The 20,976-nt window shown below is 40.8% G+C and overlaps 1 protein-coding gene across 1 annotated transcript; it reads right to left on the bottom strand.

Annotated features, from left to right (window-relative positions):
• Nucleotides 1-14,777: 14,777 nt before the first annotated feature.
• LOC127299656 (NAD-dependent protein deacylase SRT2) lies at nt 14,778-19,719 on the bottom strand. Its single transcript, XM_051329660.2, has 11 exons — nt 19,592-19,719; nt 18,894-18,936; nt 18,557-18,806; nt 18,406-18,471; nt 18,286-18,331; nt 16,826-16,986; nt 16,611-16,740; nt 15,971-16,135; nt 15,506-15,633; nt 15,244-15,343; nt 14,778-15,153 (listed from the first exon to the last, which is right to left on the bottom strand). Exons 1-11 carry the CDS (start codon nt 19,634-19,636, stop codon nt 15,100-15,102), a joined length of 1,188 nt encoding a protein of 395 aa, XP_051185620.1. The 5' UTR covers nt 19,637-19,719; the 3' UTR covers nt 14,778-15,099.
• Between the last annotated feature and the right edge of the window lie 1,257 nt (nt 19,720-20,976).

Genomic DNA, 20,976 nt, shown 5'->3' with positions numbered 1-20,976 from the left:
TTCGTTAATTTGTTATATGGTTGGAATTGGAAAATGCTACATGTAGTAATTCTAAAATGTCTTGGATAATGTGATACTTGGCAATTGTTGTGCTCATGTTTAAGCTCTTGCATCATATGCTTTGCACCCATTAATGAAGAAATACATAGAGCTTGCTAAAATTTGGTTTGCATATTTGGTTTCTCTAGAGTCTAGATAATATCTAGTATTGAGTTTTGAACAACAAGGAAGACAGTGTAGAGTCTTATAATGTTTACAATATGTCTTTTATGTGAGTTTTGCTGCACTTGTTCATCCTTGAGTTTGCTTCAAATAACCTTGCTAGCCTAAACCTTGTATCGAGAGGGAATACTTCTCATGCATCCAAAATCCTTGAGCCAACTACTATGCCATTTGTGTCCACCATACCTACCTACTACATGGTATTTCTCCGCCATTCCAAAGTAAATTGCTTGAGTGCTACCTTTAAAATTCCATCATTCACCTTTGCAATATATAGCTCATGGGACAAAATAGCCTTAAAAACTATCGTAGTATTGAATATGTACTTATGCACTTTATATTTTATTAAGTTGCCTGTTGTGCGATAACCATGCTTCTGGGGAACGCCATCAACTATTGTTGAATATCATGTGAGTTGCTATGCATGTCCGTCTTGTCTGAAGGTCTATCATTTTAGTGGTTGGAGCATGCAAAATTGTTAGAGAAGAACATTGGGCCGCTAACTAAAGCCATGAACCATGGTGGAAGTTTCAGTTTTGGACATATATCCTCAATCTCATATGAGAATAATAACTTTGCTACATGCTTATGCATTTAAGAGGAGTCCATTATCTGTTGTCCATGTTGTCCCGGTATGGATGTCTAAGTTGAGAATAATCAAAAGCGAGAAATCCGAAATGCGAGCATTCTCCTTGGACCTTTGTACAGGCGGCATGGAGGTACCCCTTTGTGACACTTGGTTGAAACATGGCATGCGAAGACCCGGTAGTCCAAGTTAAGTAGGACGAGGTGCGGGCACTATTAGTATACTATGCGTGAGGCTTGCAACTTGTAAGATATAATTTTCATAACTCATATGCTTTATTACTACCGTTGACAAAATTGTTTCATGTTTTCAAAATAAAAGCTCTAGCACAAATACAGCAATCGATGCTTTCCTCATTGAAGGACCTTTCTTTTACTTTTATTGTTGAGTCAGTTTACCTATCTCCTTCCACCTTAAGAAGCAAACACTTGTGTGAACTGTGCATTGATTCCTACATATTTGCATATTGCACTTATTATACTACTTTATGTTGACAATATCCATGAGATATACATGTTACAAGTTGAAAGCAACCGCTGAAACTTAATCTTCTTATGTGTTGCTTCAACACCTTTACTTTGATTTATTGCTTTATGAGTTAACTCTTATGCAAGACTTATTGATGCTTGTCTTGAAGTACTATTCATGAAAAGTCTTTGCTATATGATTCATTTGTTTACTCATGTCATTACCTTTGCTTTGACCGCTGCATTCATTACATATGTTTACAAATAGTATGATCAAGATTATGATGGCATGTCACTTCAGAAATTATCTTTGTTATCGTTTTACCTGCTCGGGACGAGCAGAACTAAGCTTGGGGATGCTGATACGTCTCCAACGTATCGATAATTTCTTATGTTCCATGCTACTTTATTGATGATACCTACATGTTTTATGCACATTATATGTCATATTTATGCATTTTCTGGAACTAACCTATTAACAAGATGCCGAAGAGCCAGTTGCTGTTTTCTGCTGTTTTTGGTTTCAGAAATCCTAGTAAAGAAATATTCTCGGAATTGGACGAAACTTTCGCCCAGGGTCCTATTTTTGCACGAAGCTTCCAGAAGACCGAAGACCTAACGAAGTGGGGCCACGAGGTGGCCAGGGGGGTGGCCGGCGCGGCCCAGGCCCTGGCCGCGCCGACCTGCCCCCTGGGCCCCTCGTGTGGCCCCTCGCGTTGACCCTCCGCCTACTTAAAGCTTCCGTCGCGAAACCCCCAGTACCGAGAGCCACGATACGGAAAACCTTACAGAGACGCCGCCGCCGCGAATCCCATCTCGGGGATTACGGAGATCGCCTCCGGCACCCTGCCGGAGAGGGGATTCATCTCCCGGAGGACTCTACACCGCCATGGTCGCCTCCGGAGTGATGAGTGAGTAGTTCACCCCTGGACCATGGGTCCATAGCAGTAGCTAGATGGTCGTCTTCTCCTTGTTGTGCTTCATTGTTAGATCTTGTGAGCTGCCTAACATGATCAAGATCATCTATATGTAATTCTATATGTTGTGTTTGTCGGGATCCGATGGATAGAGAGTACTATGATTATGGTGATTATCAATCTATTGTTCATGTGTTGTTTATGATCTTGCATGCTCTCCGTTATTAGTAGAGGCTCTGGCCAAGTTTTTACTCTTAACTCCAAGAGGGAGTATTTATGCTCGATAGTGGGTTCATGCCTCCATTGAATCTGGGACAGTGAGGAGAAAGTTCTAAGGTTGTGGATGTGCTGTTGCCACTAGGGATAAAACATTGATGCTATGTCTAAGGATGTAGTTGTTGATTACATTACGCACCATACTTAATGCAATTGTCTGTTGCTTTGCAACTTAATACTGGAGGGGGTTCGGATGATAACCTGAAGGTGGACTTTTTAGGCATAGATGCAGTTGGATGGCGGTCTATGTACTTTGTCGTAATGCCCAATTAAATCTCACTATATTTATCATATCATGTATATGCATTGTTATGCCTTTCTCTATTTGTCAATTGCCCGACTGTAATTTGTTCACCCAACATGCTTTTATCTTATGGGAGAGACACCTCTAGTGAACTGTGGACCCCGGTCCTATTCTTTACATAGCATACAATCTACTTGTTTTACTGTTTTCTTTGCAAACATCTTCCACTCGATACGTTTAATCCTTTGTTACAGCAAGCCGGTGAGATTGACAACCTCACTGTTTCGTTGGGACAAAGTACTTTGGTTGTGTTGTGCAGGTTCCGCGTTGGCGCCGGAATCCCTGGTGTTGCGCCGCATCACATTTCGCGACCATCAACCTTCAACGTGCTTTTTGGCTCCTCCTGGTTCGATTAAACCTTGGTTTCTTTCTGAGGGAAAACTTGCTACTGTGCGCATCATACCTTCCTCTTGGGGTTCCCAACGAACGTGTGAGTTACACGCCATCAAGAGGCTCTGGCCAAGTTTGTACTCTTAACTCCAAGAGGGAGTATTTATGCTCGATAGTGGGTTCATGCCTTCATTGACACCTGGGACAGTGACAGAAAGTTCTAAGGTTGTGATGTGCTGTTGCCACTAGGGATAAAACATTGATTCTATGTCTAAGGATGTAGTTGTCGATTACATTACGCACCATACTTAATGCAATTGTCTGTTGCTTAGCAACTTAATACTGAATGGGGTTCGGATGATAACCTGAAGGTGGACTTTTTAGGCATAGATGCAGTTGGATGGCGGTCTATGTACTTTGTCGTAATGCCCGGATTAAATATCACTATATTTATCATATCATGTACATGCATTGTTATGCCCTTCTCTATTTGTCAATTGCCCGACTGTAATTTGTTCACCCAACATGCTTTTATCTTATTGGAGAGACACCTCTAGTGAACTGTGGACTCCGGTCCTATTCTTTACATAGCATACAATCTACTGCAATACTTGTTTACTGTTTTCTTGCAAACAATCATCTTCCACTCGATACGCTTAATCCTTTGTTACAACAAGCCGGTGAGATTGACAACCTCACTGTTTCGTTGGGGCAAAGTACTTTGGTTTTCTTGTGCAGATTCCACGTTGGCGCCGGAATCCCTGTTGTTGCGCCGCATCACATTTCGCCACCATCAACCTTCAACGTGCTTCTTGGCTCCTCCTGGTTCGATTAAACCTTGGTTTCTTTCTGAGGGAAAACTTGCCACTGTGCGCATCATACCTTCCTCTTGGGGTTCCCAACGGACGTGTACATCTACGCGCATCAACATGGTGTAGACAAATTCCCACAACTCCAAGGAACAAAGTCTCCTGAACTACCAACTTCAGTAAGAATGGGAAAATGGAAAAGAAAGATCCTTGTTGGGTGTGTGGCGAGATGGTCCATTAGGATCATCGTTGTCCACAAGGCAAGGGAAAGAAAGGTCAAGCTATGATCATTGGCAACACTTAGGAAGGAACTTCAGGGTACGGTAATCTATTACCTATTGTTCTCTTGGTGTTTCAACCCACAAAATGGTAGATTGATACGGGTGCTAAATTTCATGTGTGTTCTAACATCTCCATGTTTACCTGATTAGATCCGAGATTCATCCGTCATGATGGGAAATGGGTTACACGCTACTGATACGTCTCCAACGTATCGATAATTTCTTATGTTCCATGCTACATTATTGATGATATCTACATGTTTTATGCACATTATATGTCGTATTTACGCATTTTCTGGAACTAACCTATTAACAAGATCCCGAAGAGCCAGTTGCTGTTTTCTGCTGTTTTTGGTTTCAGAAATCCTAGTAACGAAATATTCTCGGAATTGGACGAAATCAACGCCCAAGGTCCTATTTTTGCACGAAGCTTCCAGAAGACCGAAGGAGAGTCGAAGTGGGGCCACGAGGTGGCGACACCACAGGGCGGCGCGGCCCAGGCCCTGGCCGCGCCGACCTATGGTGTGGGCCCCTCGTGCCGCCTCTTGACCTTCCCTTCCGCCTACAAATAGCCTCCGTCGCGAAACCACCAGTACCGAGAGCCACGATACGGAAAACCTTCCAGAGACGCCGCCGCCGCGAATCCCATATCGGGGGATTCAGGAGATCGCCTCCGGCACCCTGCCGGAGAGGGGATTCATCTCCCGGAGGACTCTTCATCGCCATGATCGCCTCCGGAGTGATGAGTGAGTAGTTCACCCCTGGACTATGGGTCCATAGCAGTAGCTAGATGGTCGTCTTATCCTAATTGTGCTTCATTGTTGGATCTTGTGAGCTGCCTAACATGATCAAGATCATCTATCTGTAATACTATATGTTGTGTTTGTCGGGATCCGATGAATAGAGAATACTATGTTATGGTGATTATCAATCTATTGTTTATGTGTTGTTTATGATCTTGCATGCTCTCCGTTATTAGTAGAGGCTCTGGCCAAGTTTTTACTCTTAACTCCAAGAGGGGGTATTTATGCTCGATAGTGGGTTCATGCCTTCATTGATACCTTGGAGAGTGACAGAAAGTTCTAAGGTTGTGATGTGCTGTTGCCACTAGGGATAAAACATTGATTCTATGTCTAAGGATGTAGTTGTCGATTACATTACGCACCATACTTAATGCAATTGTCTGTTGCTTTGCAACTTAATACTGAAAGGGGTTCGGATGATAACCTGAAGGTGGACTTTTTAGGCATAGATGCAGTTGGATGGCGGTCTATGTACTTTGTCGTAATGCCCTGATTAAATCTCACTATATTTATCATATCATGTATATGCATTGTTATGCCCTTTTCTATTTGTCAATTGCCCGACTGTAATTTGTTCACCCAACATGCTTTTATCTTATGGGAGAGACACCTCTAGTGAACTGTGGACCCCGGTCCTATTCTTTACATCGCATACAATCTACTGCAATACTTGTTTTACTGTTTTCTTGCAAACAATCATCTTCCACACAATACGGTTAATCCTTTGTTACAGCAAGCCGGTGAGATTGACAACCTCGCTGTTTCGTTGGGGCAAAGTACTTTGGTTGTGTTGTGCAGGTTTACACGTTGGCGCCGGAATCCCTGGTGTTGCGCCGCATCACATTTCGCCACCATCAACCTTCAACGTGCTTCTTGGCTCCTCCTGGTTCGATTAAACCTTGGTTTCTTTCTGAGGGAAAACTTGCCACTATGCGCATCATACCTTCCTCTTGGGGTTCCCAACGGACGTGTACATCTACGCGCATCAAGCCTGTTTTCTGGCGCCGTTGCCGGGGAACTGAAGAAAAGCTACACCACAAAGATTTCTAACTCCCACGTCAACTACACGCCAGCAACTGTTTTCTGGGCCGTTGCCGGGGAGATCAAGACACGCTGCAAGGGGAGTCTCCACTTCTCAATCTCTTTACTTTGTTTTTGTCTTGCTTTATTTTATTTACTACTTTGTTTGCTGCACCTAAACAAAACACACAAAAAATTAGTTGCTAGTTTTACTTTATTTATTGTCTTGCTCTCTATATCAAAAACACAAAAAAAATTAGTTACTTGCATTTACTTTATCTAGTTTGCTTTATTTACTGTTGCTAAAATGAATACCCCTGAAAATACTAAGTTGTGTGACTTCACAACCACAAATAATAATGATTTCCTATGCACACCTATTGCTCCACCTGCTACTACAGCAGAATTCTTTGAAATTAAACCTGCTTTACTGAACCTTGTTATGAGAGATCAATTTTCTGGTGTTAGTTCTGATGATGCTGCTGCCCATCTTAATAATTTTGTTGAACTATGTGAAATGCAAAAGTATAAGGATGTAGGTGGTGATATTATTAAATTGAAATTGTTTCCTTTCTCATTAAGAGGAAGAGCTAAAGATTGGTTGCTATCTTTGCCTAAGGATAGTATTGATTCATGGACTAAATGTAAGGATGCTTTTATTGGTAGATATTATCCTCCCGCTAAAATTATATCTTTGAGAAGTAGCATAATGAATTTTAAGCAATTAGATACTGAACATGTTTCTCAAGCATGGGAGAGAATGAAAACTTTGGTAAAGAATTGCCCAACCCATGGACTGACTACTTGGATGATCATCCAAACCTTCTATGCAGGACTAAATTTTTCTTCGCGGAATTTATTGGATTCAGCTGCTGGAGGTACCTTTATGTCCATCACTTTGGGGGCGGCTACAAAGCTTCTTGATGATATGATGATAAATTACTCTGAATGGCACACGGAAAGAGCTCCACAAGGTAAGAAGGTAAATTCTGTTGAAGAAACCTCTTCCTTGAGTGATAAGATTGATGTGATTATGTCTATGCTTGTGAATGGTAGATCTAATGTAGATCCAAATAATGTTCCTTTAGCTTCATTGGTTGCTCAAGAAGAAAATGTTGATGTGAATTTCATTAAAAACAATAATTTCAACAACAATGCTTATAGGAACAACTCTGGTAATAACTATAGGCCATATCCTTCTGCTAATGGTAATGGTTATGGTAATTCTTATGGGAATTCTTACAATAATAATAGGAGTGTACCCTCTGGTCTTGAAGCTATGCTTAAAGAATTTATTAGTACACAAACTGCTTTTAACAAATCTGTTGAGGAAAAGCTTGATAAAATTGATATTATTGCTTCTAGAGTTGATAGACTTGCCTCTGATGTTGATCTTTTAAAATTGAAACTTATGCCTAATAATGATATTGATAACAAGATTACTACTACAGCAAATGCCATCCAAGTTAGAATTAATGAGAATATAAGATTAATGGCTGAATTGCGTGCTAGGTGGGATAGAGAAGAAAATGAAAAACTAGCTAAAGAGAATAATGTAGCTAAAGTTTGGACTATCACCACCATTAGTAATGATAATGATTCACATGTTGCTGCACCTCCTACTATCAATGGTAAAATAATTTGTGTTGGCAATGTTTCTACTCCTAGTGCAAAGCGTACAAAACTGCCTGAAATTGCTAAAACTATTGAAACTGCTTGTGATAAAACTGCTGAAATTTTTTCTAACCTTGGGAACAATGATCCCATTGCTGTAGCTCATAATGATTTAGATTTTGATGATTGCCACATCTCTGAAGTTATAAAGTTCTTACAAAAACTTGCTAAAAGTCCTAATGCTAGTGCTATATATTTAGCCTTTACAAAACATATTACAAATGCTCTCATAAAAGCTAGAGAAGAGAAACTAAAACTTGAAACTTCTATTCCTAGAAAGTTAGAAGACGGTTGGGAGCCCATCATTAAAATGAAATTCAATGACTTTGAATGTAATGCTTTATGTGATCTTGGTGCAAGTATTTCTGTTATGCCTAAAAAGATTTATGATATGCTTGACTTGCCACCATTGAAGAATTGTTATTTGGATGTTAATCTTGCCGATAATGTTAAAAAGAAACCTTTGGGGAGGATTGATAATGTTCGCATTACGGTTAACAATAACCTTGTCCCCGTTGATTTTGTTGTCTTGGATATCGAATGCAATGCATCTTGTCCTATTGTGTTGGGAAGACCTTTTCTTTGAACCGTTGGTGCTGTTATTGATATGAGGGAAGGGAATATTAAATATCAATTTCCTCTCAAGAAATGTATGGAACACTTCCCTAGAAACAGAATGAAGTTGCCTTTTGATTCTATTATTAGAACAAATTATGATGTTGATGCTTCTACTCTTGATGTTACTTGATTTGCACTTTCTGCGCCTAGCTGAAAGGCGTTAAAGAAAAGCGCTTATGGGAGACAACCCATGTTTTTACTACAGTACTTTGTTTTATATTTGAGTCTTGGAAGTTGTTTACTACTGTAGCAACCTCTCCTTATCATGTTTTTGTGCCAAGTAAAGTTTCTATGTCAAAGTTGATGTTATATTTGGGATCGCTGCGCAGAAACAGCATTGCTGTCTGTCACGAATCTGGGCACAAGTCTCTGTAGAAAATTCGAAAAAATCTTCCAATTTACGAGCGTGATCCTCAGATATGTACGCAACTTTCATTAGTTTTGAGTTTTTCCATTTGAGCAAGTCTGGTGCCATTTTAAAATTCGTCTTTACGAACTGTTCTGTTTTTGACAGATTCTGCCTTTTATTTCGCATTGCCTCTTTTGCTATGTTGGATGAATTTGTTTGATCCATTAATGCCCAGTAGCTTTATGCAATGTCCAGAAGTGAAAAGAATGATTGTGTCACCTCTGAATGTGTGAATTATTAATTATGCACTAACCCTCTAATGAGTTTGCTTGAAGTTTGGTGTGAAGGAAATTTTCAAGGGTCAAGAGAGGAGTATGATATACTATGATCAAGAGGAGTGAAAGCTCTAAGCTTGGGGATGCTCCCGTGGTTCACCCCTGCATATTCTAAGAAGACTCAAGCGTCTAAGCTTGGGGATGCCCAAGGCATCCCCTTCTTCATCGACAACATCATCAGGTTCCTCCCCTGAAACTATATTTTTATTCAGTCACATCTTGTGTTCTTTACTTGCGTCGGTTTGTTTTGTTTTTGTTTTTGTTTGAATAAAATGGATCCTAGCATTCACTTTGTGGGAGAGAGACACGCTCCGCTGTTGCATATGGACAAATATGTCCTTAGGCTTTACTCATAATGTTCAAGGCGAAGTTTCTTCTTCGTTAATTTGTTATATTGTTGGAATTGGAAAATGCTACATGTAGTAACTCTAAAAAATGTCTTGGATAATGTGATACTTGGCAATTGTTGTGCTCATGTTTAAGCTCTTGCATCATATACTTTGCACCCATTAATGAAGAAATACATAGAGCTTGCTAAAATTTGGTTTGCATATTTGGTCTCTCTAAGGTCTAGATAATATCTAGTATTGAGTTTTGAACAACAAGGAAGACGGTGTAGAGTCTTATAATGTTTACAATATGTCTTTTATGTGAGTTTTGCTGCACCGGTTCATCCTTGAGTTTGCTTCCAATAACCTTGCTAGCCTAAACCTTGTATCGAGAGGGAATACTTCTCATGCATCCAAAATCCTTGAGCCAACTACTATGCCATTTGTGTCCACCATACCTACCTACTACATGGTATTTCTCCGCCATTCCAAAGTAAATTGCTTGAGTGCTACCTTTAAAATTCCATCATTCACCTTTGCAATATATAGCTCATGGGACAAAATAGCCTTAAAAACTATCGTAGTACTGAATATGTACTTATGCACTTTATCTCTTATTAAGTTGCTTGTTGTGCGATAACCATGCTTCTGGGGACGCCATCAATTACTCTTTGTTGAATATCATGTGAGTTGCTATGCATGTCCGTCTTGTCTGAAGTAAGAGGGATCTACCACCTTAATGGTTGGAGCGTGCATATTGTTAGAGAAGAACATTGGGCCGCTAACTAAAGCCATGAATCATGGTGGAAGTTTCAGTTTGGACATATATCCTCAATCTCATATGAGAATAATAATTGTTGCTACATGCTTATGCATTTAAGAGGAGTCCATTATCTGTTGTCCATGTTGTCCCGGTATGGATGTCTAAGTTGAGAATAATCAAAAGCGAGAAATCCAAAATGCGAGCTTTCTCCTTAGACCTTTGTACATGCGGCATGGAGGTACCCCTTTGTGACACTTGGTTGAAACATGTGCATTGTGATGATCCGGTAGTCCAAGCTAAGTAGGACAAGGTGCGGGCACTATTAGTATACTATGCATGAGGCTTGCAACTTGTAAGATATAATTTACATAACTCATATGCTTTATTAGTACCGTTGACAAAATTGTTTCATGTTTTCAAAATAAAAGCTCTAGCACAAATACAGCAATCGATGCTTTCCTCTTTGAAGGACCTTTCTTTTACTTTTATTGTTGAGTCAGTTCACCTATCTCTCTCCACCTTAAGAAGCAAACACTTGTGTGAACTGTGCATTGATTCTTTCATACTTGCATATTGCACTTGTTATATTACTTTATGTTGACAATATCCATGAGATATACATGTTATAAGTTGAAAGCAACCGCTGAAACTTAATCTTCCTTTGTGTTGCTTCAATACCTTTACTTTGATTTATTGCTTTATGAGTTAACTCTTATGCAAGACTTATTTATGCTTGTCTTGAAGTACTATTCATGAAAAGTCTTTGCTTTATGATTCACTTGTTTACTCATGTCATTACCATTGTTTTGATCGCTGCATTCATTACATATGTTTACAAATAGTATGATCAAGATTATGATGGCATATCACTTCAGAAATTATCTTTGTTATCGTTTTACCTGCTCGGGACGAGCAGAACTAAGCTTGGGGATGCTGATACGTCTCCAACGTATCGATGATTTCTTATGTTCCATGCTACATTATTGATGATATCTACATGTTTTATGCACATTATATGTCGTATTTACGCATTTTCTGGAACTAACCTATTAACAAGATGCCGAAGAGCCAGTTGCTGTTTTCTGCTGTTTTTGGTTTCAGAAATCCTAGTAACGAAATATTCTCGGAATTGGACGAAATCAACGCCCAGGGTCCTATTTTAGCACGAAGCTTCCAGAAGACCGAAGGAGAGTCGAAGTGGGGCCACGAGGTGGCGACACCACAGGGCGGCGCGGCCTAGGCCCTGGCCGCGCCGACTTATGGTGTGGGCCCCTCGTGCCGCCTCTTGACCTGCCCTTCCGCCTACAAATAGCCTCCGTCGCGAAACCCCCAGTACCGAGAGCCACGATACGGAAAACCTTCCAGAGACGCCGCCGCCGCGAATCCCATCTCGGGGGATTCAGGAGATCGCCTCCGGCACCCTGCCGGAGAGGGGATTCATCTCCCGGAGGACTCTTCATCGCCATGATCGCCTCCGGACTGATGAGTGAGTAGTTCACCCCTGGACTATGGGTCCATAGCAGTAGCTAGATGGTCGTCTTCTCCTAATTGTGCTTCATTGTTGGATCTTGTGAGCTGCCTAACATGATCAAGATCATCTATCTGTAATACTATATGTTGTGTTTGTCGGGATCCGATGAATAGAGAATACTATGTTATGGTGATTATAAATCTATTGTTTATGTGTTGTTTATGATCTTGCATGCTCTCCGTTATTAGTAGAGGCCCTGGCCAAGTTTTTACTCTTAACTCCAAGAGGGGGTATTTATGCTCGATAGTGGGTTCATGCCTTCATTGATACCTGGGACAGTGACAGAAAGTTCTAAGGTTGTGATGTGTTGTTGCCACTAGGGATAAAACATTGATTCTATGTCTAAGGATGTAGTTGTCGATTACATTACGTACCATACTTAATGCAATTGTCTGTTGCTTTGCAACTTAATACTGAATGGGGGTCGGATGATAACCTGAAGGTGGACTTTTTAGGCATAGATGCAGTTGGATGGCGGTCTATGTACTTTGTCGTAATGCCCTGATTAAATCTCACTATATTTATCATATCATGTATATGCATTGTTATGCCCTTTTCTATTTGTCAATTGCCCGACTGTAATTTGTTCACCCAACATGCTTTTATCTTATGGGAGAGACACCTCTAGTGAACTGTGGACCCCGGTCCTATTCTTTACATCGCATACAATCTACTGCAATACTTGTTTTACTGTTTTCTTGCAAACAATCATCTTCCACACAATACGGTTAATCCTTTGTTACAGCAAGCCGGTGAGATTGACAACCTCGTTGTTTCGTTGGGGCAAAGTACTTTGGTTGTGTTGTGCAGGTTCCACGTTGGCGTCGGAATCCCTGGTGTTGCGCCGCATCACATTTCGCCACCATCAACCTTTAACGTGCTTCTTGGCTCCTCCTGGTTCGATTAAACCTTGGTTTCTTTCTGAGGGAAAACTTGCCACTGTGCGCATCATACCTTCCTCTTGGGGTTCCCAACGGACGTGTACATCTACGCGCATCAAGCCTGTTTTCTGGAGCCGTTGCCGGGGAACTGAAGAAAAGCTACACCACAAAGATTTCTAACTCCCACGTCAACTACACGCCAGCAGCTACTGCTCTTGGTGTTGCCATGGTAGATCCAAAGTTTACTTTAGGAAAGATCGTGCAACTAAAGAACGTGTTGCATGTCCCTTCTATCAAGAAGAATCCCGTTAGTGGCTTCCGTCTACTGAAAGATGGGTTTAAGTTGATATTTGAGTTCAATAAAGTTGTATTCTCTACATATGGAACTTTTATTGAAAAGATTTATGAATCATACTTTTATTGAAAAGAGTTATGAATGTGAAGGCATGTTTTGCTTCTCTTTGGAACTTCTGTGATAATGTTGTGAACCATGTATGCACTAATGTTGACGAGATTAATGTTTGGAATTCACGATTTTGTTATGTTATTTTCGGTTGTATGTCGCGGCTTTGCTATTATGAGTTTAATTCTAAAGTTTACCTTAGTCAAAGGCTCTAAGTGTCATGTTTGTGTGCAAGCAAAGAAGCTTTGCAAGCCTCACAAGCCTGCACATGAGAGAAACTTGGTACCACTTGAGCTCATACATTTTGATCTATGTGATATGAATGGTGTGTTGACAAAAGGTGGAATGAAATATTTCATGACTTTGATTGATGATTCCAATAGGTATTGTTATATGTATCTCCTGAAAACTAAAGATGAGGCTCTAGATTACTTTAAATTCTGTAAGGTTGTAGTTGAAAATCAACTTGAAAAAAACATAAAAAATAAAATACCTGGTCCGAGTTCAATTTATTCTATTTGAAACATGGCACAATCGATGAGAGGATCTCTCCCAATTCACCACAATCCAATGGGATTGCGGAAAGGAAAAAACCATACTCTAACAGATTTTGTTAACGTTATGTTTGACAATTTGGGTTTATCACTTCATGTCATGTCCTAAAAAGTGTTCCAACTAATAATAAAGAGATTGTCCATATGAGGAATAGGAAAAGAAAATGCCAACACTCTCCTACCTACGAACTTAGGGTTGTTTGGCGAAACTAAATCTGTTAATCAACGAGAAGCAAAAGCTTGGACAAAAAACTATGGAGTGTGTCTTTCTTAGCTATGTTGCCCATAGCATTTCTTATACTAGCCTCCGTCTATAAAAGGATGTCTCAACTTAGGACAAATTGGAATGTATCTAGATACTAAAATGGGTCTAGATACATTCAAATTTTGATAAAGTTGAGACATCTATTTATTGGAGTATATTTTTTATGGTGAAATCTGGAGTGGATGATATGAATATCGATACCATCTTTGAGTCAGACATGCTACATTCTTTAAGGATTGTCATCCTTATCAGAATATGATTCAATTTCTAAAACTCCTATGAAATTTGGTGAGGAGCTAATGTGAGTTCAGACTCTGATAAGGATTACAATGAAGCTCCCACAAGGAAGTGACAAATAACTAGAAAATCTTTTGATAATGATTTTATTGTGTATCTTGTGGATGATACTCTCACTATCATTTCAAAAGCTCTTACATCTTATGATACAGAAGGAAGCAGCTCAAAATGGAATGAATTCCATCTTAGTTAATGGAACGTGGGTCTATTTAGGACGAGATAAATGATTTGGTCATCAACCATAAACCATGCTCTTCCCTGCCTACACAATGTTTTCGAAATGATCTTGTTTCTCTCGCAGTGGACACTAGTGTTGCCGTCAATGTGTGAAGCGAAATGGGAGAAACCGGCAGAGAGCCTGAAGAAATGCCATCTGGTTTCTTCTGGCCCTCGGAGGATTAGTCTGGCTGTAGTTTGTGTTTTGGATCGCTAGGTCGGGCTCTCACTCTGGCTCCTGCGTGGGCTAGTCTTTCTTTTACCTTAGACGGCAGGTGGCTTGTTTCCTTTTCTTGTTTCGAACTCGCAGCTCCTAAACTGGTGCTCCCAGTGTACTCTTTGTGATTTCTATAAAAAGCAGGGCCCTGCGCTTTTCCTATAAGAACACACTCTAACATGGGTTCTTTTTTTCTTCAAACCATGGAGGGGAGGTGCATGTGATATATTAAGGAGAAGCAAAAGGGCAAAGCCCATACAACAATAGCAGAAAAGCCGAAGAACCAACATGCTAGACAGGGATATACTACTCTAACATGGGTTCCAAAAATCATCACAAAAACCAGTATTCCAACGATCGCCTTGGATATTATTTTCCTGGATACATACGAACAAAACATCACTCAAAATGCTTCTTGCACTCTGTTTTGCCTCAGCCTGTTAGCCAGTATGTACGTTTAAGTTACATGTACACTATTGATACATATTTGCCTGCACTTACAACAACCACTACCAGATTACACTAACCAGGTGTCATATCCATAGTTACATATGTCTCACCTGTGTTCTTCCCTCATGATCTATTTCTCCAAACATTGTTCTTGTGGAGACTGTCACTAACAAAGAAGACGATGACTGGAAACAGCAAATGATCAGCTCACACTTGGTACAACTAGACTTCCCACCTGAAGTATTCTGGGCAGTATCTGAAGAACATGGTTGCAATGCAACACACCGAACAAAAAATGAAGTAAGTCATCTGCTGCAGTACAAAGGCAAAGGTACGAGATACGAACCTCCCCACATCTCGCATTAATTTTTAAAGATAGAATGCTATCAGCCCTCGTGTCCCCGATGTTGATCGCGGCTATTGGTGCATTTGCTTCATGTGCAAGCCTGTGATTGAGATTTGTGATCAATTTGATGTTGCGATAATCAACAAGAACACAACTCAATCCAGTTTGAAAGATTTAATACAAAACCAAGAAATACCAACACATAAAATTGCTAGCTATGGACAATATTAAGGAATTGATTAAACAATATTTTTAGTAATACCTTGCCAGCCTAAAAGCAGACATTGTCATTACAGCTGAACCAACCACAAGAAGAGCATCACAGTTTCTTGCAGCGTCCTTAGCGTTATCAGCTCTCTCTTGAGGAACATTATCACCAAACATCACAACCTTCAAACAAAATAATAAGACATTTAAAAATGTGTATAAATTTATAGTTATGCCTTATAAGAGTTTTTAGAAAAATTACTTGCCTCTGATCCAAATTAATTGTTGCCTAAATCTTTTCTAGGTTCATTGAACCTGTGACAACTAATTTGGATCAGAGGTGGTATTAAAATTATAGGGCCTGGGAAAGAAAGTCGTATAGTGGAATGGTATATAGATTTAGTACTCAGCACATTACTTTCTAGTTATACAAATTGCAAAGAGATCTGATAACTACTCCATAGTTTATGTTAGATTAAAAAAAACTAGTCACAGAAAGATACAGAAAAAAGATCCGTACATCAGGTTTTAGCACTCCACCACATTGAATGCAACTAGGAATGTCAAAATCTTGCTCCCAAAATTTCTCATCAATCTCAATATCACCATCAGGCCGCTGCTGCATTCCAAAACTTTTGCCTGAGCCAGGTTGGCCCTCTTCCAAACTGTCAATAGCTAGAGCCCACTGCAGCACACAATATACCGCTCAGTCCACAGAATTACTGAAATCATAATCCAAATTAGGCTGCTAGAAAACGGAATTTTTTTTTGGAAGTATTTATAACACTTGAGCACTTGACAACTCAGCAACAGAGGCCAAAACAAAGGAAAGAAAATCAAATATAGTCACGACAGGGAAAACACAAACAGTGATGTTCAAGAAGCATCAGCCCTGTACAGACATGAATGGCTTGGCGGTCGAGCTTTATAATTTTTAACAATAGTAACATCTAAATAATTAGTAGGGACCATGATAAAGTGACTCAAATGGATCTCAAGTCATAAAATATTGTATGGATTACAATAGGTCAACAACTTCACAAGCAACAGAAATGACACTTTTTATATTTTGTTTTCTTATTAAACCTTACACAGTTACCACTTATATAGTGAACCACATTTTTAAGGAAAAAGATATAAACAGTATCAAATGGACAAACCTTTGGGTTGAGGTCCTTCACTTGTTCTTGGAATGACTCTCGGCTGATGGATGTGCCACAATCTAAGCAAATTACCTCATATACACTTCCATGCAACTCAATTGGCTTACTACCAGCACGGTGATGCAACCTAAAATACTCATACACAAAGTGATGGTAAAAAATAAGCTGCATAGTAACTCCCAGTTAACCATAATACAGACCCAGCTCACTACCTATCCACATTCTGAGTAACCATCGAGTGAACACGGCCGACTCTTTCTAGCGAAGCGAGAGCATAGTGAGCTGTATTTGGTTGTGCTCTCGTGAACCTTCTCCATCCAGCATAGCTCCTAGCCCAGTAGCGACGTCGGGCTCGAATAGAGCGAACAAACTCCTATTTTGTTCAAAAGGACAGTGGAGAATGATGACATAACCATTGGTAGGTTGGCGTGGACAAATGGAAAGAGCATTAAGAACTATTAACATATTTCCTAATCTAAGTTGGCAAAGGTGACCACCAGAAAGGCAAACTAAGAAAAAAATGTAAAACAAATTGTAAAACAGGACCGTGAAGTTAGATCTTGCAGCTCTGAGAGTTCATTGACCTCTAGACTCTGTTCATGACGAGGGTCTGGACAATAATCGAACTGACTCCATCCTCTAGAAGTGGAGGGCTTCTGGTGACTACACGGTCCAATTTCTTGGTAGCCTTTCCCCTCGCTATTGCTCCATGATCACATGCTAGGCGAATGACAAATGGCAAGCCCATAGCGGAAATCTAATATATGTCATGTTGAACACTTGAAAGGAGAGGAGACTCCACATCTTCAATGCAAAAAGTGCTAACTGCCTTGAGATTGCGCCAATCCCCTTTTTTTTCGAGAAAACGCAATGACATTGCGTTTCTTTTCATTGCAAAGAAGAAGATAAGTTTGTTACAAGGTCACGCCTCCATGGAGGGTGAAGAACACCCAGCTACTAACAGAAAACTAGTGTACATCCCAGTCTACAGGTAAGACGGCGCGAAGGCCAAGGGCTCCAGCTCTGGCCCAAAGCGCCGCCTCAGCCAATCCCCTTTTGGATACACATCTTTTGTAGTATGAGTACTGTGACCTTTTGGGAGTAGTTCACGTGTGAGACCTGGGGCTATTGTGACTTGCTCCTCACAAAAACAAGCCTGGTTGTAATTAACATTCTATTTTGCCCTTAGTTGAATGGCAATGCTACTGTCAGTTTCTCGAGAAAAAGGGTTGGATGATACGTAGATAGATCCAATAGTATTTCTTAATGGTAGACGCATTTTGTCAATGGTTTCTTTAGGAGAGTTGATTTTCAGACCCAACCTGTTTTTAGTCAAGACTGTGGAAACACATGAGACTATCTTGTAAGTTCCTTGATGGTAAAGGAAGAAGCAACCGATGCCAGGTGGCCTTATTGATGAGATTTCACATGGATAATGCATGTCTAAGTTTCCCCACAGAAGAAATGCATGTCTAAGTTGCCAACAAATGTAGAAGAAGCGGCATTGTTAACTTAGGACTCAAAGCGAAGATCAAAAGACCAGGTCACACAGTTCAATAACTCGTCTTGGGATACTTCCCTTTCAAAATAACTTCCTAAGAAGGACAAAATTCTATGTCCACCTATATTTATCATTAGCAATTAAATAGCAAGGGAGTAAAGACTCACGCACCTGATGAGTAAGTGGTTTAAAACCAGAACTGTATGCTCCATTAGGACTGCCACAAAACAAGACTGGTAAAGCAGCTGATATGGTTCCAGGAGAGATTCAGAAATATAATCATGTATGTACCTCCTATAATCAGGAATTCCTGACTCGGTGCTCATTCCTGCTCCAGTTAATACCATGAGCTTATTGCTGAGACAGGTAACATATAATTAAGCTCATTTCACTTCAACCGTAGCTCAAGAATTTGACAAGGAAGTTCAATCCAGATTTACACCTCTTATCTATAAACCTGTACAGTAGGTCCACGTCGTTAGAGTTTGGAGGATCTGAATCAGGAACAATCCGTTTGTCCCTTAAAAACTGGATGTAAGTTTCACAGTAATCTTTGGGTGCGACAGCTGACGAGTGGTTATTTCTTGCTTGAATGGAGAGAAAAGAGCATCCTAATGAAAGAAGATTTTTCTTCCGATGAACAAATCCATTATATACTGATGCTTGGACATTGCAGAAATGAGGACAAAATCCTGAGATGTAATTGGTTACAATTAGTTAGTGCGAAAATAAGATTAGCCCGATTGCCCCAGAAAAGGAAGTTCTCTGAACCAACTTGCCTTTGGGTACTCCTCGCAGAGCACTTCCGAAACCTGCAATTATCTGAATTGCATTACACATGCAAGTCGTATAATTAGACTCGGGGTTGAAAACTAGGAAAAAAAAGTGTACAATTAAATACAGCCAAGTTATCGCATTGCTATGTGACCAACAAATACTATAACCTGAAAATGGTTTCAACAAATCTAAATTATGATAGCACCGTGAGAATAATTTCAGGGTCTGCTTATTCAATACAAGTCACAAAATGTCTTGCTTTCGTACAATTGGCACCTTGGCAGGTTCGGACCGTTTTTTTTTTTTTTGGTTTATATGTGTGTATGAAAGGGAACCTGTGGCATGAATCTCCACCTCCTCAAAACAATAAGTCGTCGGACTCTGTAGCTAATTTTGCATTTGCATCAGAACAGGGTGTGTGCCTAAACTTCCCAGCACTAAAATGGTGCGAATTTGATCCTTCTAAGGTTAAATTCCGACCAAGTGCTACTTCACAGCTCCCATTGTCCCATAGGAGTTTGGTTGATCCAGAATGGGTCACCTCAGTTGAACTGAAATACGCGACTCGACAAACCGAGATCCAAGCAGAGATATGCCAACGATCAATGAACGAGGTCAAAAGGAGCAGTGCTTCTAGTTCTATGTCCGGAAACCGGAAACAGAGAGTGCTAGGCAAAATTGGAGCACGGGGAGTACTTACAGATGCCGAAGCGCGGGAGGCGTGCGCCAGTGGCGCCGCCGCCATCGGATGCCGCGAGGCGGAGGCGGAGGCGGGTGGGCGGGGTCCTCCCTCTCCGGCAGGCGGGCGGAGGTGGAGCTGACGTGGAGGCGGGGTCGCTGCGGGCGTGATGGGGTAGGCCGCGGGGCGGAGGCAGCTGAGCGCTTGGCCACACCTCATTTTTGTTTTTGTTTTTGTTTGGTGGGAAAATAAACACGCGGAAGAGAGGAGAACCACCGCCACGTCGGTCGGTACGCCCTACGCCGCTCAAATTGACGGATCGCTCGAAATTTTCACTGCTCACCGAGGTGACTTGTTCCTCTGGTTTATTTTTCTCGTATTTTTCATGGAGAAGAAAGTAGATTTGGTGTTTCCATAATTCACTCAAATACCCTTCTCCAAATATACACTACTATGATGGAGAGTTTTTGATTTAGGCGAAAAATGCAAGGATGGAAGAGGATGGGAGGGGATATCTCGGGATTATTTCGTTTAAAACCGAAGAAGTAAACAAAGCAGTGGGAATTTTTCGGGATACGAAATAATCCCCTTCCATCCCCATAAATATCCTAGAAGTAAACAAGGCCTTAATCTATTTGCACGTGCAATGAGGTAGGTAGCAACTCTTTTTTTTTGATAAAATTAGGTAACAACAACTCTAGTGCATACCGCAATGATTTCGGGCGTTTTTGTCCTAACATCGAGCAAAACGTACCATTTTACAGTTTCACAATTAGGAATACTCACTACAGTCTACGGACTTGAATACAAGGGATAGTTTTCTCAGCTTGCGTTTTAATGCATCGATAGAAAGAACAGTCATACAAGTCTAATTCGCAAAAAAAAAAAACAATGTTACAAGTCTAAGACAAGGCTTGAACACTCAATCACTCAAGACAAGATGACGTCTAACGGCTACAAGACAAACATCGCAACAAACGCCACCAAACTACCACCGACCTAGATGCCTTCCAACAAGTGCACAAGACCTGACATCAATGTGGATTGGCCTCGCACCTCAAGGATATCCTCGCCATGCGGGGGCGACCTCAAACCCCCATAGAATTTTCCAGATGGTGTGGACCGTTCAGTGGGAGGAGGAGGAGGCCCCAACAGGCCTGAAAGACTTCCACTGACTGCATGGCCTCGAACCCGCCAGTGTTGCCCACGACTTGAACACTGCTCCACCATGCCTTGCCACACCCCTCGCTTGTAGCAACATACGCATGCAATCATCAACTGAGACTCATCGAGTGCTTCCATGTGTCCAAGAGCAGCACCACAGGATTCTCCGCGGTCCACAATCCATGTCTGCCGAGATAATCATGTTGGCACAACGCTAACACATGTGATATTCACCAGATAGA

The sequence above is a fragment of the Lolium perenne genome, chromosome 5, assembly GCF_019359855.2.
Source record: "Lolium perenne isolate Kyuss_39 chromosome 5, Kyuss_2.0, whole genome shotgun sequence".
NCBI lineage: Eukaryota > Viridiplantae > Streptophyta > Magnoliopsida > Poales > Poaceae > Lolium > Lolium perenne.
Note: the sequence above shows the minus strand (reverse complement) of the source record. Positions and strands in the feature narration are given on the sequence as shown.

Excerpts from the sequence above, each read along its gene's own strand:
- LOC127299656 (XM_051329660.2), bottom strand. The coding sequence starts at position 19,636 with ATGGCGGCGGCGCCACTGGCGCACGCCTCCCGCGCTTCGGCATCT. Across the intron at positions 18,807-18,893 it reads TCTGCGAGGAGTACCCAAAG|GATTTTGTCCTCATTTCTGC; the intron begins GCAAGTTGGTTC and ends ATTACATCTCAG. Across the intron at positions 16,987-18,285 it reads TTAAACCACTTACTCATCAG|GAGTTTGTTCGCTCTATTCG; the intron begins GTGCGTGAGTCT and ends TGAACAAAATAG.